The sequence below is a fragment of the Rhinopithecus roxellana genome, chromosome 8 (assembly GCF_007565055.1).
Source record: "Rhinopithecus roxellana isolate Shanxi Qingling chromosome 8, ASM756505v1, whole genome shotgun sequence".
Taxonomy (NCBI): Eukaryota; Metazoa; Chordata; class Mammalia; order Primates; family Cercopithecidae; genus Rhinopithecus; species Rhinopithecus roxellana.
This window is the reverse complement of record NC_044556.1, coordinates 36,349,395-36,371,038: the sequence shown is the minus strand read 5'-3', so window position 1 is coordinate 36,371,038 and position 21,644 is coordinate 36,349,395. Positions and strand designations below refer to the sequence as shown.

Here is a 21,644-nt window from a genome sequence, read left to right as displayed (position 1 = left end):
GGCAAGGAGTTCAATTTTGGCCATCCGGGTACCTGTAGCTGAGCCAAATTAAAGGCCACTTCCTTCATGCTCAAGGATCAGAGGGTAAAAGATAAGGCAGAAAACAAGTAACAATGTTGAAGCTCTTCTGAGGCTATATTGAGAGCTTTTATCACACTAGGCTGGCAAAGAAGAATCAAGGGATCTGGCTCCTTACAGAGCCACATAACCATCAGTCAGACAGTGCTACAGCAAATGTTGGGGAGGAAAACAATGAGACATTAAAAGATGTAGCAAGAACACAGCCACAAGATGGCACATGCTTCCATGCCCTCTGCAAAGACTAAGCTAAAAATTTTTTTTGAAAAATAAACCAGAAAAAAACAGAACAAAAACAAACAGGAAAAAACAAAAAAGAAAGAAACCAAAGAAACTCCGTTAGTAACACAATCAAGTGAGGGGAATTACCAGTACAGCAGCAGTCTGTTCAACCAGCGCCGGCCGGCCGGCTGCGCAGCTCAGAGTAAAGGGCACCGCATACTGCGGTGTGATGGTGGCTACTTGAGGGTGGAGAGTTGCTACCATTAGTGGTGTACAGCTTCCCTGAAACGTAGATTAGGCAGGTGAGTGAAACAAACACGGAGGCAGGACATCTGGATTCAGAAGGGTTCTCATTCCCCCCAAGTTATTACTGACAATGAACAGTAATTTGATAGCACCTAAAATGCATATACCAAACACGACTTTCCCCCTTCAACTTTGTACAGCACTGGCCCACAACGTCAAATGCCAATGGCCTAAAACAAAGAAATATAGGAATCCTCCTTGGGCTAGATTCAGGGTATCAGTTCTATGAAACAAAGATATTTATTAAGAATTCTTCCTCCTGTTCACAAAATAGGGTTTTTGGATTTGAGAATTTCCTATGTGTCATAGGCCACAAACATTTATATATAATATATAAAATATACTGTTTGTTGCTATTTAAATACTTCACTATTTTCTCTATCATCTTAGTCGAATGTTCCATAGCAAGTATAAAGTTTTAAAGCTTTCTACAGTCTGGTTAAACACAAGGAATGAAGGAATGTAATACGTGAAGAGGCATCCTGATGTGATCCAGCCTCTCAACTGTGATATTCTAAGAGTGAGCAAAAGGGACACAAACGGTGCAAAAGTGGAACCTTATATTTTAGAATCAAAATGCTGCATATATACTTATCTTTGTATGAGCGCCAACATTTAAAAAACAACAACAACGAAAAAAAAAACACTTCATCCCGCAAAATTAAACTAAACTTACTCAGAAGACCATTTCTCAAGAATGTCTGGATATTTTTCCCTGCAAGTCTAAGGAAGACAATGGCACAGTTGCAATAGTGTTAGGAATGAGCATATTGTTCCATAGAGATGTTTCATTTTAAGTCCACTGAATCATGACCAAGAAAGATCTTAGAGTCAAACGAAATACCATTTTCTAGGACAAAATATCTGAATCTCAACAGTGTTTAGCAATATTGAGTATCCACATTGCTCTAGCTTTTACCTGCGTAAGAACTCCTGACTGAATCTGTAGTGGCTGAGCAGCTGGTGCCTGGGGTACAATTGGTACAGCATTATCCATCCTCACAGGGAATCCAGAATGCTTTGCTGTTGCTTGTAGTCCAGCTGTTGAAAACAGCATCACAGTTAAATAGTTTCGCTGGGTCTGGGAGTACTGTTTTAGATTATTTTGTTTTCAGCTTTTCTGTTCAAATAATCCACTATTCAGGTTTTAGTCCTAGACACTTAAAACAAAGAAGTTAGGCTGGGCGCGGTGGCTCAAGCCTGTAATCCCAGCACTTTGGGAGGCCGAGATGGGCGGATCACGAGGTCAGGAGATCGAGACCATCCTGGCTAACACGGTGAAACCCCGTCTCTACTAAAAATACAAAAACCTAGCCAGGCGAGGTGGCGGGCGCCTATAGTCCCAGCTACTCGGGAGGCTGAGGCAGGAGAATGGCGTAAACCCGGGAGGCAGAGCTTGCAGTGAGCTGAGATCCGGCCACTGCACTCCAGCCTGGGCGACAGAGCAAGACTCCATCCCCCCAAAAAAAAGAAGTTTCATTCACAGAAGTCTTGGAAGTTAAGAAAAGGGAGACTGTTCCCCTCAGGTTAGGTTAATGGAAAGATGTTTGATATAGCGAGGGTTGGCTTAAAGGAATTCTAAATTTTTTTTATGCTACAAAATTTAAAACACAATATTCATCCCATTTCCATTAACAGTACAGGCAAAAACAAGCCTTCACTTAGTAAATTACATTCACTTTTTCTTTTTGTTTTTTTTTTTTTTGAGACGGAGTCTTGCTCTGTCACCCAGGCTGGAGTGCAGAGGCGTGATCTGGGCTCACTGCAACCTCTGCCTCCCAGGTTCAAGCGATTCTTCTGCCACAGCCTCCCAAGTAGCTGGGACTACAGGCGCGTACCACCACACCCGTCTAATTTTTGTATTTTTAGTAGAGACAGGGTTTCACCATGTTGGCCAGGCTGGTCTCGAACTCTTGACCTCGTGATCTGCCCACCCTGGCCTCCCAAAGTGCTGGGATTACAGGTGTCAGCCACTGCGCCCAGCATTATTCACTTTTTAATCCACTAGGGGGAAAAAAACTTGATTTTAAAACTCTAATCTTTAAAAGCAAAGGCTTAAATATAACTTTTAGAGAATCAGATAATATTATGAAAAGCTCAATAATTTATAATCTAAGTTACCTTTTTATTTACACTTTTCCCCATTCCTCAAAAAAATATAACCTAGTCCATAAATCAGACATATATTTTATCCTTAACCAGGCATGAACTGAAAAAATTATGCCTAGCATAAGAATATTTTAAAAGCAGACACTCTGGTTTATAGAAACTTTCTTCTACTTATTTTAGAAATCTACTCTTGTCATTGACATCTAATAGGGCTCTTTTGTAGTTAATGGACAGCTAAGAAAATCAAGAATTCTTCTTTGTAACAGTGCCTTTATAACAATGACCATGTCTTATTTTTTATTCATTATGCTCTTAGAACAAATGTTGAATAAATCTTTCCTACAAACAGATCTCCTTCTGGGGAAAAGCACAACTAAAGACAATTCTTTTTGCCAAGACTTGAGAGTCTTCAGTTGCTTCTGTACTTTAAAAACTTGCAATATAAAGAATTTAAGTTTCTATTATACTTCCAACTCACTAATATCTGCAATTTTGTTAAGTAAGGATATAAAGATTTTAATTAAAGACTCCTTCAGTGACATTTTCTCAACTATTACCAACTAATTTCTCTTAATATTGCTATGGAGGTATCAAATGAGCATAACTCATAGACCTAATACTGCTGTTTTCAGCAAGTCAGTCTTCTAATTTTCCACTTCAGTAATTTATGAGTAATTTAATAACAGGCTGTCATGAAGAAAAATACAATCCAGCAATGTACAAAATAAGAGGGCATAGTAAAATCGGAGTATCTTTTTAAGTTCTACTTGTATAAAAATAAAAAGTAACAAATTCATATATCAAGATTAAAAAGTTGCCAGCCATGCTTCATTAGGCAATGTTATCTAATAAGGCTAAGCCACACAAAATTCTTGCCTAAAGTAGGACATGGATACATGCCTAACTATAAGACATTGGTATTGTATAATAGCCTCCTACAAACTGGTAAAATTTAGGAGGAAATGTTTACTTCAGAAGCTCATCTATGGCTCCCAGGCAATAAAGCAAAAGTGACAAAATTACAGAATAGTAGTTACTACTAAGCAAAATGTGTATCTATTTTGGCCAACCAGGACAGTATGGAAAGCTGTATTTATAGTACTGACCTACAAATGTGATTCTAATGTATTAGACTGCTATTGTACTTTAGGCTGAGCCCAAAAGTGGGAACAAAGAATTTAACAAAAGGCAACACTGTTGGAAGGTTCTCCCTGGCTCCTGACCTAAAAAGGATTATAGTTTCATTTTTTGTTATTATTTTGTTTTATTGAACATAGTCCTTTAAATAAAGAACCAGTGAAGTATGGAAAGAATAAACTGCCTAACTGATGAGGATCTATCCTCCTGTAACGTATAGCCATCTTGTAAAAAAACAAGATGGTCCAAGAAAAGTGGGCAACCTGGAATAGACCATTGCTGCGCAGAAATGAGCAAATAGTGGTGGCTGGCAACAGAGGGGCAATGAGGAATAACACTTCAAAATACAGAAGCTATGAACTCCTCTGCCTGGGTTCAAATCATGGTTCTGCAATTATTAGTTATAGGACTTTGGGCATATGAAGGAACCATGCTCAAAATTCTCATGTATAAATTGGAGATAATGACATTACCCTACCTCCTAGAATTGTTAGTGAAGATAAATTAATACATGTAAAAGCAGTTAGAACATTATCTGGCATATAATAATACATATCAGGCATCATCATAATCACCTTAATTTTAAAACTCCCTTTTCATTTGGAAAATTTTAAATATGCTCTACTAGCTCCTCAGGTTATTTATACTTCCTAGATAGGAAAAATGTCAAAGCTTATACTTACCTAATTATAGTAAAAAGGGTTATACCACTTTTCCCCTCTAACTTCTTTAGTCTACATTTTGTTTTGTTAAAGGAACTCAAAAGTTCTTCTGCTTCATCTCTTATCATCTGAGAAGCAGCAAAAAATTTCAGGGTCCCACATTTGAAAATTGTTCCAATGAAACTCTTTGGAAAAAGTGGTGAAAAAAGTGGCTAATCTGCTAAGCTCAGTGGAAGAATCACTCAACATACAACAACCCCAACTACAGAATTTACTATTATGAAGCATATGCAGAAAATAATTTGGTAAGTTAGGCTAAATGTGCATTTACGGATTTTGAATCTGTTCCTCCGCTCTCCCTGTGGTTTCTCCCTGGTTTACATCGCTATTGCTCTCCTGTCCTCCTGGTAATCTCTCAGACTTCCCTAGCCCCTCTTTTCCTTCTGCTTGCTCCAACTCTGTCAGAAACCAAACAAACAAGAGAGTCACAGTCAATAAGTAATTGATGTAAAAAGGCAAAAATGCTACCTGCTTCTATGTAAAGTGTTATTTGAGACACCTGAATCCTGGTTTATTCTCACAGGGTACTGACACTGACCTTCTCTTGGGAAAGTCAAATGTGTCATTGGATTTTAGCCTTAAAGTAACATTCTTCTAAATGGCTTACCAAATGATTAAACACACATTTCCCATATACAGAAAAAAGAAACTGGACAGACTAGATTACAGAACAACAATGTGAAAATTAAGAAGGATGGGAATGTGAAAATTAAAATCGTATTGCAACACAGGGACTCAGCCTCCTCCTTCAGCTATTCTGTTCCTCTATTGATAGGAGTTTGCAGAAACTGTATGATTCATAAGCTGAAGAAGATAATCTTAATGCCTGCCCCACACAAGCACCTCAGCCTGTAGGATTTTTTAGTTCAGTAAATAATGATTTTTCTATCCTTAAGTAATTTAAGACATTTCCACATTCTTGAACATGGTATTTACATTTTAGAATAAAATCATTTTTATTGGGAACATAATTTTTATAATAGAATGATACAGGAAATAAGATCCAATATTTAGCAATTCTGCTTACAACGAATTTTTTTCAAGTTGTATAGATTCTACATATTGACAGATACATGCTTATACAAGGCATATGACATTGACACAAGGACTCAATGGGCAAGAAAACTGGTGTGAGGCAATTCAATTAAGGAAACATAAAGTGAGCTGTTATAATGCATCAGATAGCATAATTAGATAAATAGCCAATATAAAAAGGGAAAACCCATTTTGTGATATCACCCAATTTTAGTTACCTTCATCATCAGAGACAGAGTTTAAACTTGTAAAGATCAGAACTAAACAACTAGAGCTGCTGAAGCAGGTAGGTCTGATATAATACCATATGATACAGGAGTTTCCCCACTTACTTTGAAACGCAGGTGGACATACTATAAATGTCTGTTGGAATGGATCTGTCTGAGTGCAAATCTGGGTGGTTCCAGGCTGCAAGGAAACACCCTGCTGGGCAACTCCAGGAACTGGTGCAGCAGATGATGGGTACAAAGCTGACTGGTAGTTTAGTAGTGAGACATCTGAATTAGCCAGAGAAAGAGTAGCAGCTGCTGCAGTAGAACTGGAAGCTAGAACACTGGCCTAAAAACAAAAGGATTATATTTGTACACTTGTATTAAGTAGAGACACAATAATTTTACATATAGAGAATTTATCCAGAAAAACTTAGAATGTTTTAAAATGTAATGTTAGCTGCCTCTGAAATAACTCTCTGCTTAAGAAATTTTCCCAGTCCCTAAATCGAAGGCATATTATAAGGTCAAATAAGCAAATAAAAAAAAGAATAGCTCTATGCTGGCTGTGGCTACACAAACCCCAACTACTTCTGAACAAAAATTGCCAGATGGAAGATCTCACCAAATCTCATAGGCTCTTCCATTAAAAAAGGACACTCAGTCAAGAAACTGGGAAGCTTACATCTTCAGAAACAAACCTAAATGTAAATATCACTGGCCAGCAAACAAATGCAAAACCACCCTTAAAGTTAATGATTGGAAACCTTTCAATACAGTAACAAGAGATATAAAATCCTTCTCCTAACAGGGAGAAAGTCATTTGGTTAAAGTTAGTACAACTAACAGCGGTAAGTAGTACAATAGTCAGACTCCATTTATTTGATGATGCTGAACATATGAGGGCATGGATTAGGCCTTTATATTTAACTTTAGTTAGCCTGTGCCTGGTAGGTATTATCAGTCTACCCTGTTTTCCATCAACTTTTGTCACGTAGAGAATTTCTAAGAAGCAACAAGACCACCAAAACAAAAATTGGTTCTTTACCTTGCCCTGTATTCTTACTAGTTTCTATCCCACTTAAGCTTGAGTTTCCAAAATTATTTATTGAATACCTGATTGTGCACTGTATTGAGCTGATTGCTGAAGCTCATGGTTAGATTTGTGCTTGTATTTGGAGCAACATGTGTAGTGAAAGGACTCTTGATCTGACTCACTGTATCATACATGTGAACCCTCCGCTTGCAGATCTCCATGTTCTGAAAACAAGACTTAACACTGAAAAAGAGATTAAAGATTCATTAAATGAATGCTGAGATTTAAACAGCAAATAACTCAAGATGAACATGGATCAAAGTTTTTTTTCCCCAATCACTTTCAGATAAAATAAATCAAGAATCTGTGTAATCATAGGGAAGAAAAATACACATCTAATTTTTATCTTATGATGTTTCAGTGAGAAAGAAAAGCACTGCTGAGCCAGATTTATAAGCACCAAAGTGGCTGGCTCATTTGATAGTGCTATTATTAAGGCAGTAACTCAACAAAGAACCACATGGCAAAAGCCCCAGAATATACCATACTCACTGATTGCTATGTGGAAAATCCAAAAGGTGAGTCATTGTCACAAACTGATGGTTAAGAGTTTTTAGAGGGGTAATTCTCTTATCTGCATCAATTGTGAGCATTTTCTTTAAAAGATCAATGTATTCTCTTCGGTCTGCCTTCTCTGCCAACATGTCTGTTCCCTCTAAGTCTGTGGACATATTCACCTTCCAAAGAAAATTCAGAATTATACTTCTTCACTTAACCTTTAGCACTGACACTACATAGCTGCCTTCCCTCCAAACTATGTCTGTGTTTCCCTCCAAACTATGATCAAAAGAGAAACCCAGGGAAATTCTTTTTATGAAAGTGTAATCATTTTCACAGGAGGAAGCTCTTTTTATGCTGCTTAATTAAAATCTTCATCTAAATTTAGTGGTAGAAGAAAGCTAAACAATTTCTTCTCATTAAAAATTTGGGGGCTGGGCATGGTGGCTCATGCCTGTAATCCCAGCACTTTGGGAAGCCAAGGCAGGTGTATCACCTGAGGTCAGGAGTTCGAGGCCCAGCCTGACCAATGTGGCAAAACCCCGTCTCTACTAAAAAAATACTAAAATGAGCTGGGCATGGTGGCACATGCCTATAATTCCAACTACTTGGAAGGCTGAGGCAGGAGAATCGCTTGAACCCGGGAGCCAGAGGTTGCAGTGAGCTGCGATTATGCCACTGCACTCCAGCCTGGGCAATAGAGTAAGACTCTGTCTCAAAAAAAAAAAAAAAAAAAATTGGAACAAGTAGTTGAGCAATAGTGATTGTTACTACCTAAATATAAAAGTTTCTACTGTTGAAAAAATTAAGTAAGTGTGAAGTGTTCAGAGTTTGTAACATAATAGGTGCTCAATAAATATAGCTCTCAAGTATTTGAGAAAATGGGACAAGAAACTTTCAATAATATTTTAAAACACTGCTATGTAACAAGACCAGTTAAGTAAAAAGCAAGAGAGAAATATGTAATCTCTAAAAATATACTTGGTTAGGATTTAAATGTTCCTTTAATACATGGCAGAATATTAATGCATTTTTTATAAAAACTGAAAACAAATACTATAAAGATAACATTAAATTTGTCTTCAGTATAATCAAGAGAAGTGTGTCTCTGCTTAAAAATAAGTGTCTGACTTTCTGAAACTTTCCATACTCACCTGAGCCATGTCATCTAAGCAATTAAAAATGTACTTCCGGGCTTCTTTTGATTTTATTCCAGTCTCCAGTTCATGTTCTTCAGGCGTCTATAAAATAAAGATTCTCCTCCTTAAATTCCATCTGTATGTTATTTTCACATTTTATTCAAAACTAAAGCCAGAATACAAGAGACAAGTGTGGTCACCCTGCCAACCATAGATGGCAAACATGAAAGTAATTCACAACCAGAAAATCTTCCAGTGGACAGATGTGACTTTGATATCTAGCTACCCTTTCAACAGTGATAAAATAAACATGCAAGTAATGATACAGCACAGTTCCTGAAGAATGTCAGGTAAAAAGGGACACTACCATTATTCTCTTAAAGCTACTTTGAAATGAATTGATATCTCAAACGCTAACTGTTCAACAGGATCAGAGGCACAGTCACAGAGTTAGTCAAATTACTCAGATATTTCTGAACCTGACAGAGTAGGCTCAGAAGTAAAAAGCAGGTATTTGTTTCAAGAAAAAATATAGAAGTCCTGAATGTGGGCAGTTAGAAAATTATGTGATTTTATCATGTTCATTGAGAATTCTCTAAAAATCAGTCATTACTAAATGTCTCTAGTCCTATCGTTTAATGGTGAGCACTACTCTCCAAACTTTCTATCAGCTGCGGATTGAACATATACAAAATAACCTCAGCCAACTGAACTAGCACTTAATGTTTTGTTTTTCAACCAAGGATAAGGCCAAACGGGTACAAAGAAATAATTTTTCAAAATGTTTCCCCCTCTCCTGTCCCTCCTCTACCTGAAGAATTTAATAAACTTTGAATTCAAAGTTGGGGAGTGAGGGGTGGAGTATAGGAATCGTAAGGATAGTAGGGAAGACAGACCTTAAGCCTCCACAGTGGGTACCCCAAATTAGGATCTCTGTTGAAAAACCTGGTTGTTTTTGTTCCGGCACTGAGAAGATATTCAGCTGGTAAGCCTTGTGTTTGTGAAATATAACGAATCTGAAACATCAAAACCATTAAACATCTATTTGAAGTGAAAAGGGAAATTATTAAAGACTTTTACACCAAAACATTATTAACTTTAGGCAAAAGAAGAAATCAATTCTTTAATCAATACAACTGAAATTTATCTGTAAATACCTATATATACTAACCCATCCACTGCTACTGTATCCATTATTTACAAGGAAATCCAGTTTTGAAAATTTTGGCTATAATCTTTGCTTTTCCTGTTGACTTCTAATACTTCAAATCTGTGGAATCTACTACAACTCAGATAACTTCCTTTCTAAATCCTGTAACTGGAAACCAAAATACCACGCAGACATTGTAAATAAGGTAGAAGTATATTTATGGACATGTAAAGATATTTGACAATATAGACCAGGCATGGGGGCTCACACCTGTAATCCCAGTACTTTGGGAGGACAAGGCAGGAGAATAGCTCGAGCCCGGGAGTTTGAGACCACCCTAGGCTGATATAGCAAGATCCCCAACTCTACACAAAATAAAAGAATTAGCCAAGCAAGGTGGCATGCACCTGTAGTCCCGTCTATCTGGGAGGCTGAGGTGAGAGGATCGTTTAAGCCTAGGAGCCAGAGGCTACAGTAAGCTATGACCACGCCTACACGCCAGCCTGGGTGACTGAGCAAGACTGTCTCTAAAAAAATAAAAACTTAAAAACAAACAAAAAAAAACTTGTGTACTTACTGTGTACCAGACACAGTGTTAGGAGCTGAGGATATACCAGTGATATGAAACAATCTCTACCCTCAAGGAGCTAACATCATAAAGGGTAGAAACATTTTTTAAAAATAAGAAGGCTGGGCACGGTGGCTCACACCTGTAATCCCAACACTTTGGGAGGCCAAGGCGGGCGGATCACCTGAAGTCAGGAGTTCAAGACCAGCCTGGCCAACATGGTGAAACCCTGTCTCTACTAAAAAATACAAAAATTAGCTGGTCGTGATGGCGGGCACCTGTAATCCCAGCTACTTGGGAGGCTGAGGCAGGAGAATTGCTTGAACCAGGGAGGCAGAGGTTGCAGTGAGCCGAGATCGCACTATTGCACTCCAGCCTGGGTGACAGAGCAAGACTCCATCTCAAAAAAAATAACAAGAAATGAGAATTCACAATTTACTTCCATGGTAAAACATTTTCCCTTAATGGACAAATTCCTTAGGAAATTATAGTGTATCTCCTAAAGTTTGTCTATTTTGAGATACAGATCATCTATTACTACAACTCAGATGACTTCCTTTCTAAATCCTATCTTAGAGACTCAGTATGTCACAGCTTCTGGGACCTAAAGTGTTTCAGTCTGAAGAAAGTACTTCAGTGTATCATGTGTAAAGGAAAATTATAATAGTTCTGATTAAGCAGAAGTTCTCTTAAAATTCCAGTTCCTCATCCTTACTCTACTTTCCTAACTCACAAAGCACATTAGTTAATGAAAGTTAAGTCTCTAATAAATCATTACAGATCTAGCAAAGTATCAACCTTAAGTAATATAAAATTCTTCTTTTTATTATAGAATTGCAAACATACTTTAGCCTAAAAGGCAGGAAGAGAAAATTCTACTATTCTTTAAAAAGTTCTTTAGTAGTAATTGGACTACTCTTTCCCTATTATCTAAATACTTCAGGAGTACTTAGTACTTCTCTTTCTCTAGAATCTATTTCACAAGTAACTATTTGCATTCTATTTCCATCCAAATAAACACTTTTACCTGATCATATTCTGAAGCACCAGGATAAAGAGGCCATCCCAGGAACAGCTCAGCTATCACACAGCCCAGTGACCACATATCAATAGCTTCACAAAATGGTAACCCAAGAATAATTTCAGGAGCTCTAGCAAAAACAAAAAATATCAGATAAAAAAATAAACATTATTTGGGAAAATTAACTATATGACTAAGTCCTGTTTTAGTATTAGCTAAAGGAACATTTATTCAATGAAATGGAAAAAAATCTTTGGTATACAATCTATCATCTGAAACTCAGGGCCAGATGTGCTTTGGAATACAGAATATTTTGAATTTCAGAAAGGTAATGCAGAACACAAAGTACATATTATATAATAATCCCAGTGGAGTTCAGTGCAGTGCCCTATAATCAAACACATTAATATTTCTGCAACAAAACATGGAACAGTCATACTAAATTGGCTAAATAAAGACTTCAAATAGCTTTACAATGGTTCAAGTCAGGTCTTGCCAATTAAATGAATTTGTACCAAACTTAAAGAACAATTTTCATTTATGAGAGCTTTGTGAATTTTGCAATCAGAGATAAGGGATAATACATCTTGTTTATTATTATTCCTAGAAACTTTTCAATCACACACACACACAAAAAATCAATTAAAAGACGTGGTCAGCTGGGCACAGTGGCTCATGCCTGTAATCCCAGTACTTTCGGAAGCCGAAGCGGGCGGATCACCTGAGGTCAGGAGTTCGAGACCAGCTTGGCCAATATGGCGAAACCCCCGAATCTACTAAAAATAAAAAAATTAGCCAGGCGTGGTGGTGGATGCCTGTAATACCAGCTACTCAGAAGGCTGAGACAAAAGAATTGCTTGAACCCGGGAGGTAGAGGTTGCAGTGAGCCAAGATCACACCACTACACTCCTGTGTGGGCGATAGAGCAAGACAGTCCAAAAAAAAAAAAAAAAAAAAAACCCTGGTCAATAACTCCTCATGACAGAAATGCCTTCTGGAAAAAAAAAATAAGAAAGGCCTTCTGAAGAGACATGGTGTTGACAGCACACTCTCTAGAGCCAGCCTGTCAGGGTTTGAATCCTAGTACCATCATTTAACAGTTTCGGGTGTATTACTTGATATCTCTGTGCCTCAGGTTCCTCATCTATAAAATGGAGACAGTAAGAGTTCCCACCACACAGAGTTGTTGTAAAGCTTAAATAAATATATGAAAGCTTTTAGACCAGTGCATGGCACATGGTAAATACTAATAGGTGTTAGATATAATAACATTATTATATTACCATTATTTTAAAACTCTGAACTTTCAGTGTGCTTTTTAGAAATATTCATTTTCATTAACAGTCCAAGTGAGAAATAAAACACTAGGGAACCTTAAAAAGATGACTAAGGTAATCCATAAACTCAGACCTTTATATATACGAACATATCTAAAATAGAATTATCCCCATTATATAAGAAGAAACTGAGAAAAAGAAATATTAAGTTATTGGCCTAGAGTCACAGTCAAATAAGTGGCAGAGCTAGGACTTGAATCCCTGCAGTCTGGCTCCAGAGTTGAGTATATTATGTATTACACTGTTTCTCAATAAGTAAAAGTACATACTCATCTACATAAATTTATATTTGACATGGTGGAATACAAGGGCAAATGTCAAACCGTGACTAATTAAGCAATAAGTGGGTTCAAAAAGAAAATAACAGGTAACACTAATAACAATAATAAATGACACATAAATAGTGCCTACTGTGTGCCATGCACTGTTCTAAGTTCTTTATAAATGTTGAGTCACTTAATCCTTACAACAATCCTATCAAAGTATTATTATTATACGTCATCAATTCTAAGATACACATCTTTTTACATTTCAGCACCTCTGAAATTAAGAAGATTCTTACAAATGATGGTATATTTTAGTTTAATGGCAGTGCTTTTCCTTTTCTAAGTGATACAAAAATAATGTTGTATCTTATAATCAATGGCACCTTACATTCTATGTAATAAAAGTATTATCTCCATTTTACAGATGAAGAAACTGGGCACTAAGAGGTTAAAGTAACTTGCTGAAGGCTATACAACTACTAAAAGATGGTGCTCTTGGCCAGCGCAGTGGCTCACACCTGTAATTCCAGCACTTTCGGAGGCCAAGGTGAGTGGACTGCTTGAGATCAGGAGTTCAAGAACAGCCTGGTCAACATGGTGAAACTCCATCTCTACTAAAAATACGAAAATCAGCTGGGCATGATGGCGGGCGGCTGTAATCCCAACTACTCAGAGGCTGAGGCAGGAGAATTACTTAAACTTGGGAGGCATAAGTTGCAGTGAGTTGAGATCGTGCCACTGCACTCCAGCCTGGGCAACAGAGCAAGACTCCGTCTCAACAAAAGAAAAAGGATGGTACCCAAGCTATCTGGATCCAAGATTTCAGCTCTTAGGCACTTGATCATCTTCTCCAAAGAATTTCCTTTCCTTCTTACAAGTCATGGAATTACAATCTATAAGGACACTCCAGATCCAGATTCCTCATGTAACAGGAGTTAAATGGAAAACAGATCTCTCCATGAAGAACCATCTAACTGGCCATGTCTCCTCACAGAATACTTAAGTTTCTGAAACTACTTTCAAGTGATATGTGCTTATTGTTGCTTTGTGTATATGTGCAGGGGGTTGAGGGAAGGCAAGGATTAAGCATGGAGAATATAATTTCCCTAAATAAGAATATCCCTCCCCATCTAAGCAAACTAGGCATAGAAGGAAAGAAAAAAAATCCCCCCCTAGTATTTATACATAAATAGTGGCCCTTAGAAAACAGTAAATCTGGGGACTCCACAGGGCCTGAAAGCTTTTCTGATCCTTAAATAGAAATAGCAGTCAACCCAAGCCTCTTCAGGCTTACACCTTTTAACAGCTGTGGGTGGAACCACCAATATCATCAGTTTTTGTAGTATTTAATTTGAACTGTGGTTTTGTTTACCAAAGAAATAACTGGCCGGGTGTGGTGGCTCACGCCTGTATTCTCAGCACTTTGGGAGGCCGAGGCGGGTGGGATCACCTGAGGTCAGGAGTTTGAGACCAGCCTGGTCAACATGGTGAAACCCCACCTCTACTAAAAATATAAAAAATTAGCCAGGTGTGGTGACGGGTGCCTGTAATCCCAGTTACTCAGGAGGCTGAGGCAGGAGAATTGCTTGAACCTAGGAGACGGAGGTTGCAGTAAGCCGACATGGTGCCTGCCACTGCACTCCAGCCTGGGTGACAGAGTGAGACTCTGTCTCAAAAAAAAAAAAAAGAAAAGAGAAAAGAAAAGAAGTAACCCTCAAAAGTGATATTCCTGTTACAGGTGGCTAGAAGCACATATTACTGATGGAATTTCAGAGTTCAACGAAATCTCAACCATAATGGCATGTTTTTAACACTGCACAAGTTTGACAAGCGCATTAATAAGCTAGTGAGTAAGACTACCCAGAAACAACATAAAAGCTTTTCTAAAATTGAAAAGGAACAAAATTTTCTACTCCTAGTGAGCAGAATCATTAATTTCCAAGTTCACGACAGTGCCAAAAATAGCTGGCAGGAGGAGCACAACTGGCTATGTGCCAAAATAAAAACTGGGTTTAGAACATTTGGAAGCATCAATTGGAGGGCAGCATATTGATTTTGCTATTCCTACCATACTAGAAAGACATTTTGAAGTCCAAAAGGTAGGTCACAAAGAATGGCCAGGCCACTCTACAACTTGCTTTTTTAAAAGGTAGCAATAATAGGCCAGGCGCAGTGGCTCACGCCTGTAATCCTAGCACTATGGGAGGCCGAGGCGGGTGGATAGACTGAGGTCAGGAGTTCAAATCCAGCCTGGCCAACATGGTGAAACCTAGTCTCTACTAAAAATACAAAAATTAGCTGGGCGTGGTGGCAGGTGCCTGTAATCCCAGCTACTCCGGAGGCTGAGGCAGGAGAATCGCTTGAACCTGAGGGGGCGGAGGTTGCAGTGAGCCAAGATTACATCAATTCACTCCAGACTGGGCATAAGAGAGAAACTCCGTCGGGGGAGTGGGGGAAGGGAAGGTAGCAATAATATATGATAACTGTCTAGAGCTTAAAGTTTTCTGGGAAATTAAGGAAAGTATCACTTCCACAGCCCCCAAGTCCCATTTTTTAAAAACAAACTGAAGATTGGCTGAAAGTTTTTTCATTTGGTCTCACCCTGCTTTTGGAGTGACAAAAGCAGTTAAGGATTTCCAGCAAAAGCTCAGTCAAAACAGCAACTCTACCACATCCACCTTATAAAAAGGCAAATAGCAAAAGGAAAAACAAAAAAGGAAAGCAGATAAAAATATATATATATATATATATAGCCAGAAACAGCGGTTCACACCTATAATTCCAGCACTTTGGGAAGCCAAGGCAGGAGGAACGCTTGAGCAGGAGTTTGAGACCAGCCTGGGCAACACAGCAAGACCCAATCTCTACCAAAATTTTTTTTTTAATTAGCCAGGTATGGTGGTGCATGCCTATAGTTCTAGCTACTCAGGAAGCTGAGGTGGGAAGATCACTTGAGCCCAGGAGGTCACAGCTGCAGTGAGTCATGATTGCACCACTGCACTACAGCCTGAGACCCTGTCTCAAAAATAAACAAAAAACCAGTAAGGCTGCTTAGTTCATTGAGGGCTTTGTATTATTTGGGCCTATAAATGTTAGACTTACCCAAACTCTACGAAGCAAAAAGACAAGTTATTTTCTACTTTACTGAACAGTAAGGCATCACTCGAGCAGGTTCATCTCTAAGGACTGAATACTTTAAACTGTGAATCCAGATTATAATTATTAGAATTATTTTCATTACATCTTTCCTGTTGGCCTCATTATTTCTTAATCCCTCAATATAAACTCTATAGACAAGTAAAACTCTGGTTCTACCTCATTTGTATAATAAGGAAGCGGAGTTAGATAATTACTCTTCCAGGTCCCTTTCCAGCTTTAACATTCTAACTGGGCAGTAAAAAAGGTTAACTACAGAAGCACAGGAAAGTGAAAGAAATTGTTTAAAACTGGCCGTGTTCACTTCAGTAGGAAAATGGCATTGATTGTGCTTTGAAGACGGCAAGTCTCCTCTCTGAAGACACATCCCATCCTTAAAAAACAAATACTAAACAGGCTTTGGTTATTACAGTTAAGTGATAGAAACAACAATCCCTGCCTTTTGGTTCCCCAGCTTCAAACTTCTTTAAGTTGAAAAATTCTTCCAACCAACATTGTTGAGGTTAATTTCACTGGCACCCAGAGCAAGCTAAGGTTAGAATCACTTAACACAAATCACTGATTATTTCCATGAACATTCTCGTTTCTTTCTTCCTATCTCAGAGACATCAAACCTACTTACTTACCAGATTAGAGAGGTTACTTAAAACCTAACTTCCTGCATCAGTGGCTTAGGTGAAACTATAGTTTGACTGTCAGAGGAAATTAGATTATTTGTTTGTCTAGGATAAATGGAAGATACATTTTCCTTCTCTAGACCTTTTCCTTCCATAAGTAACAAAGTGATTCAGCTTGAAATAAAGGCTGGCTAATTCAGTATGGAAAAACGTTCAGCTTGTAAGCATGGCAAACCTTTGTCTCTTAAACTCAAGCCCCAAAGACAGGAGCTTTGCTTGGAGTCTGCACATTTACAGCGAGCCAGAGAATAAAGTATATTATTTCCACTGCCTGAATCATTTAGCCATGCCCAGGACCAATGGACACAGCGAGGTGGCAAATTTATGTGAGCTGATAATACTTTGGCAAGTTATCAGAAAGACAAAGCAATGTAAACTAAAAAACAGGGTAAGAGGAGGACTAGCTTTGGAGTCAGAATGCTTCACCAGCCAAATGGATTTCACAGAGGTTTTTTGAAAGACAGAAGGGTGAGGACTTAATGGTCTCTAATACAGCAACAAAGCAACATGAAAGAAGCTTAAGAGGACCACTGCGGATAAAACTGTGATAAAGAAGGAATGCCTGAGCTGCTATTCCATCTGCCTTAGGCTCATTATCAAGTATTACTGTGACACAACAGAACACTCATGTTAAATCCTAAACATGGTCAAGCCCTGGGTACTGAACTTCAGTATACAGGGTAATTACTCAGTAACACACAGAATGAACTCCTGTTTTTAAGAGGCAAACTTAGCTCCACTTAAAATTACAGTCAACAACTATAATGCAGTGAATTTAAAGAAAGCTCTGTCGAAGGTAACTTTGAAGATTTGAAAATCGTAGTTTCTATAAAAAAGAAAAACCAAAATGAATCAATTGACAGCTTAAATTAAAAGGATAAAAAAATACAAAGATCAGCAACCTAACATTGAAAATTATCCAAAAGAATTACATATTACAGAAAGCTAAGCAGTCAAATAATTCATTTTATTTTGTATTAACATGTCCCAATTATAACAAAGTCAAAAAATTTTTATCTCCTATTGCTCTCTCTTTTTCAATTTAAAAACTACTCTGTTATCACAAGAGAATGCACTTTGTCTTTGACAGGGCAAACAAATACTTAAAGAACACCTGTACGCACAGTCAAGACAGAAAGGAAAAGCTGATCAGCCTTCCTCCTTCAGCTGTGGTCTGCCTAGTCCCTCCTGAGGACTCAAAATGGGATGCTGTGCTGAACTCTTCAGTTCATCAGTAGAGTATGCTATATATATGTATGTGGGTGTGGCTGGTGGTGAGACTGCTCAAAGGAGAGTATTAAAAAGCAAATGTAGTTGGAACTTAAATCTCCCAAGGCATAAATAAATAGAGATGAGATTCTTAAAGTTAGCCAAGGTTGCCTAGGGCAGCATAAAACCAGAAAACGAAGGCTCTAAGAGTTTCTTTACCTCACCTCAAGTAAAAATTACCAGTTTTATAAAACTGTAAAAAGATATAAAGAAGTAAGGATGGACTGACTTAATATTAAGCTGTCAACACTACCCAAAGCGATCTATAGATTCAATGCTATCCTTAATAAAAAGCAATTATGATTTTTGTATAAAACAGAAAAACCCATCCTAAAATTTATATGGACTCTCAAAGACCCCAAATAGCCAAAACAATCTTGAAAAAGAACAAAGTTGGAGGTCTCACACTTCCTGATTTCAAACTTACTACTAAGCTACAATAATCAAAACAGTGTGGTACTGGCATAAAGACATACATAGATTAATGGAACAGACAGCCCAAAACTGAAAATGGGAAAGCAATAGAAGATAAGAATTATTTGTATATATGTTCAAATGATTCCAACAAGTGTGCCAAAACCACCCAATGCAGAAAGGATAGTCTTTTCAGCAAATGGTGTTTGAAGAACTGAATAGTCACATGCCAAAGAATTACACTGGATTTGTAACTTCGACCATAGACAAAAATCAACAAAGAATCAAAAACTGAAATATAAGAGCTAAAACTATAAAACTCTTAACAGAAAACAGTGGAAAATCTGTATGACTTTGATTTAACAATCACTTCCTAGGTAAGTCACCAAAAGCACAAGCAACAAAAGAAAAAGTAGACAAACTACACTTCACCAAAGTTAAAAACTTTTCCATGTCAAACACTATCAACAGGTAAAAAGGTAACCCAAGGAATAGATGAAAATTTAGTATATAGACTATACAACTCAACAACAAAAAGCCCAATTCAATAAATGAGGAAAGGACTTAAACAGACATTTCTCCAAAGAAGATATACAAATGTCGGGCACATAAAAAAATGCCGGGCTGGGCATGGTGGCTCATGTCTGTAATCCCAGCACTTTGGGTTGCTGAGGTGGGCATATCACTTGAGCCTATGAGTTTGAGACCAGCCTGGGCAACACGGTGAAACCTCGTCTCTACTAAAACTACAAAAAACTAGTCAGGTGTGGGGGTGCATGCCCATAGTCCCAGCTACAGAAAGGCTAAGGTGGGAAGACTGCTTGAGCCTGAGAGGTCAAGGCTGCAGTAAGCCGTGATCCTACCACTGCACCCCAGCCTGGATGACAAAGTGGGACTCTGTCTCAAAACAAAACAAAATAAAACAAATGCTCAACATCATTAATCATTAGGGAAATACAAATCGAAACCACAATGAGATACCACTTCACACCCATAAGGATGGCTATTATTGGTTGGGCCCAGTGGCTCATGCCTGTAATCCCAGCACTTTCGGAGGCTGAGGCCAGTGCATCACAAGGGCAAGAGATCAAGACCATCCTGGCCAACATGGTGAAATCCTGTCTCTACTAAAAATACAAAAATTAGCTGGGCATGGTGGCACCTGTAGTCCCAGCTACTCGGGAGGCCGAGGCAGGACTGCTTGAACCTGGGAGGTGGAGGCTGCAGTGAGCCCAGATTGTGCCATTGCACTCCAGCCTGGCAACAGAGCAAGACTCCGTCTCAAAAAAAAAAAAAAAAAAAAAGGCTATTATTGGCCAGGCACAGTGGCTCACGCCTATAATCCCAGCACTTTGGGAGGCCAAGGGCAGATCACCTGAGGTCAGGAGTTCGAGACCAGCCTGGCCAACATGGTAAAACCCCGTCTCTACTAAAAATACAAAAATTAGCTGGGTGTGGTGGCAGGTGCCCGCGTGGTCCCAGCTACTCGGAAGGCTAAGGCAGGAGAATCTCGGGAGGCAGAGGCTGCAGTGAGCCGCGATCACACTACTGCATTCCAGCCTAGGTAACAAGAGTGAAACTCTATCTCAAAAAAAAAAAAAAAAAGCATGGCTATTATTTAAAAACCAAAACAAGGCCAGGAGTGGTAGTTCATGCCTGTAATCCCAGAACTTTGGGAGACTGAGGCAGGAGGATGGCTTGAGGCCAGTAGTTTGAGACTAGGTTGGGCAACAAAATGAGACCCTCAAAACCCCATCTCCACAAAAAGTAAAATAATAGTAATTAGCCAGGTATGGTGGAGTGTGACTGTAGTCCTACCTACTTGGGAGGCTGAGGGGGGAGGATTGCTCAAGCCCAAGAGCTGGAGGCTACAATGAACTATGATCGCGCCACTGCACTCCAGCATGAGCAATAGAGGGAGCCCCTGTCTCTGTAAAAATAAACAATTTTTTTTAAATAAAAAAAAAATAACAAATGTTAGAGAAAATGTGGAGAAATCTGGAATGTTCATCCACTGCTGGTGGGAATGTAAAACGATGCAGCCTCTGTGGAAAATAGTTTGGTAATTCTGCAAAAAGTTAAACATAGAATTATCATGTGACCTAGCAATTCCACTCCTAGTTATATACCCAAAAGAACTGAAAATGGGGACTAGGATACTTGTACACCAATGTCCATAGTGGCATTATTCACAACAGCCTAAAGGTAGCAACAACCCAAATATCTACCAACAGATGAACGGATAAACAAAACGTGGTATATACAAACAATGGAATATTATACAGCCATAAAAGGAATGAAGTTCTGAAACATGTTACAGCATGGATCAGCCTCAAAAACATTATGCTAAGTGAAATAAACTAGACACAAAAAGACATATATTGTATCTAGAATATGCAAATTCATAGAGACAGAAAGTCAAATCAAGATTACCATGGTAGGAAGAAGGGAGAATAGGGAGTTATTGCTTAATGGTTAGAATTTCTGTTTTGGGTGGTAAAAACATTTGGAAATAGTGGTGATGGTTACACAACACTGTGAATATACTGAACAGACAGCGGTGATGGTTACACAACACTGTGAATATCCTTAGCACACTGAGTGGTACCAAATGGTCAAAACTGTAAACTTCCTATTACAAAGATCTTAGCACAATGTTTTTAAAATAGTAAACATGCAGATGACATTTTTTCTGAGTCCTTGCATGGGTTAAAATATCTTCACATTATTTTCACACATAATATAAAATTATTAATTCAGAATTTCTATTTCCTCAAATTTTATTACAGGTATCTGGCATGCATAGCTCCTTATAAACATATTTTATAGGTTATCTATGTTTTTGTTTATTATTTCACTTCTTGATTGGATGCTTACATGATTTGTATTTAATGTATGGCCATTAAAACTAAATATTAGATTCCTTAAAATTAATAACTAGGCAAGTAAGTAAACGGGCGCTGACAAAAAGCACATTTTAAAAGCCTTGGTTATGATATAGACAAAAGCATATATATCAGCATTTACATACTGCCCCAATAATTATTATATGTTAAAATGGTAACTACATTAAAAGTATCAATCTAGAAATATATATCATTAAAGTATAAGGTACTTGGGTCAAGGCCATTCTAGGATAACCCAATAAGTTCAAAGTATTTAGAGAACGTTAAGACAGGAAGAGACTGTAGCAATCATCTGATCCAATTCATGCTACTACAGAAGAAAATGTAAA

The 21,644-nt window shown here is 38.1% G+C and overlaps 1 protein-coding gene across 2 annotated transcripts in view; it reads right to left on the bottom strand.

Moving 5' to 3' along the window:
- Positions 1-21,644, bottom strand: part of HIPK1 (homeodomain interacting protein kinase 1) — a 48,662-nt gene that overhangs the window by 13,873 nt on the left and 13,145 nt on the right. For both annotated transcript variants that reach the window (XM_010371975.2, XM_010371976.2), the window contains exons 3-10: positions 11,297-11,420; positions 9,448-9,567; positions 8,567-8,653; positions 7,407-7,591; positions 6,935-7,097; positions 5,942-6,167; positions 1,526-1,647; positions 448-582 (exon numbers count right to left, since the gene is read on the bottom strand). In XM_010371975.2, coding sequence (XP_010370277.2) covers positions 448-582; positions 1,526-1,647; positions 5,942-6,167; positions 6,935-7,097; positions 7,407-7,591; positions 8,567-8,653; positions 9,448-9,567; positions 11,297-11,420 — 1,162 coding nt within the window. The remainder of the gene's footprint in view (positions 1-447; positions 583-1,525; positions 1,648-5,941; positions 6,168-6,934; positions 7,098-7,406; positions 7,592-8,566; positions 8,654-9,447; positions 9,568-11,296; positions 11,421-21,644) is intronic.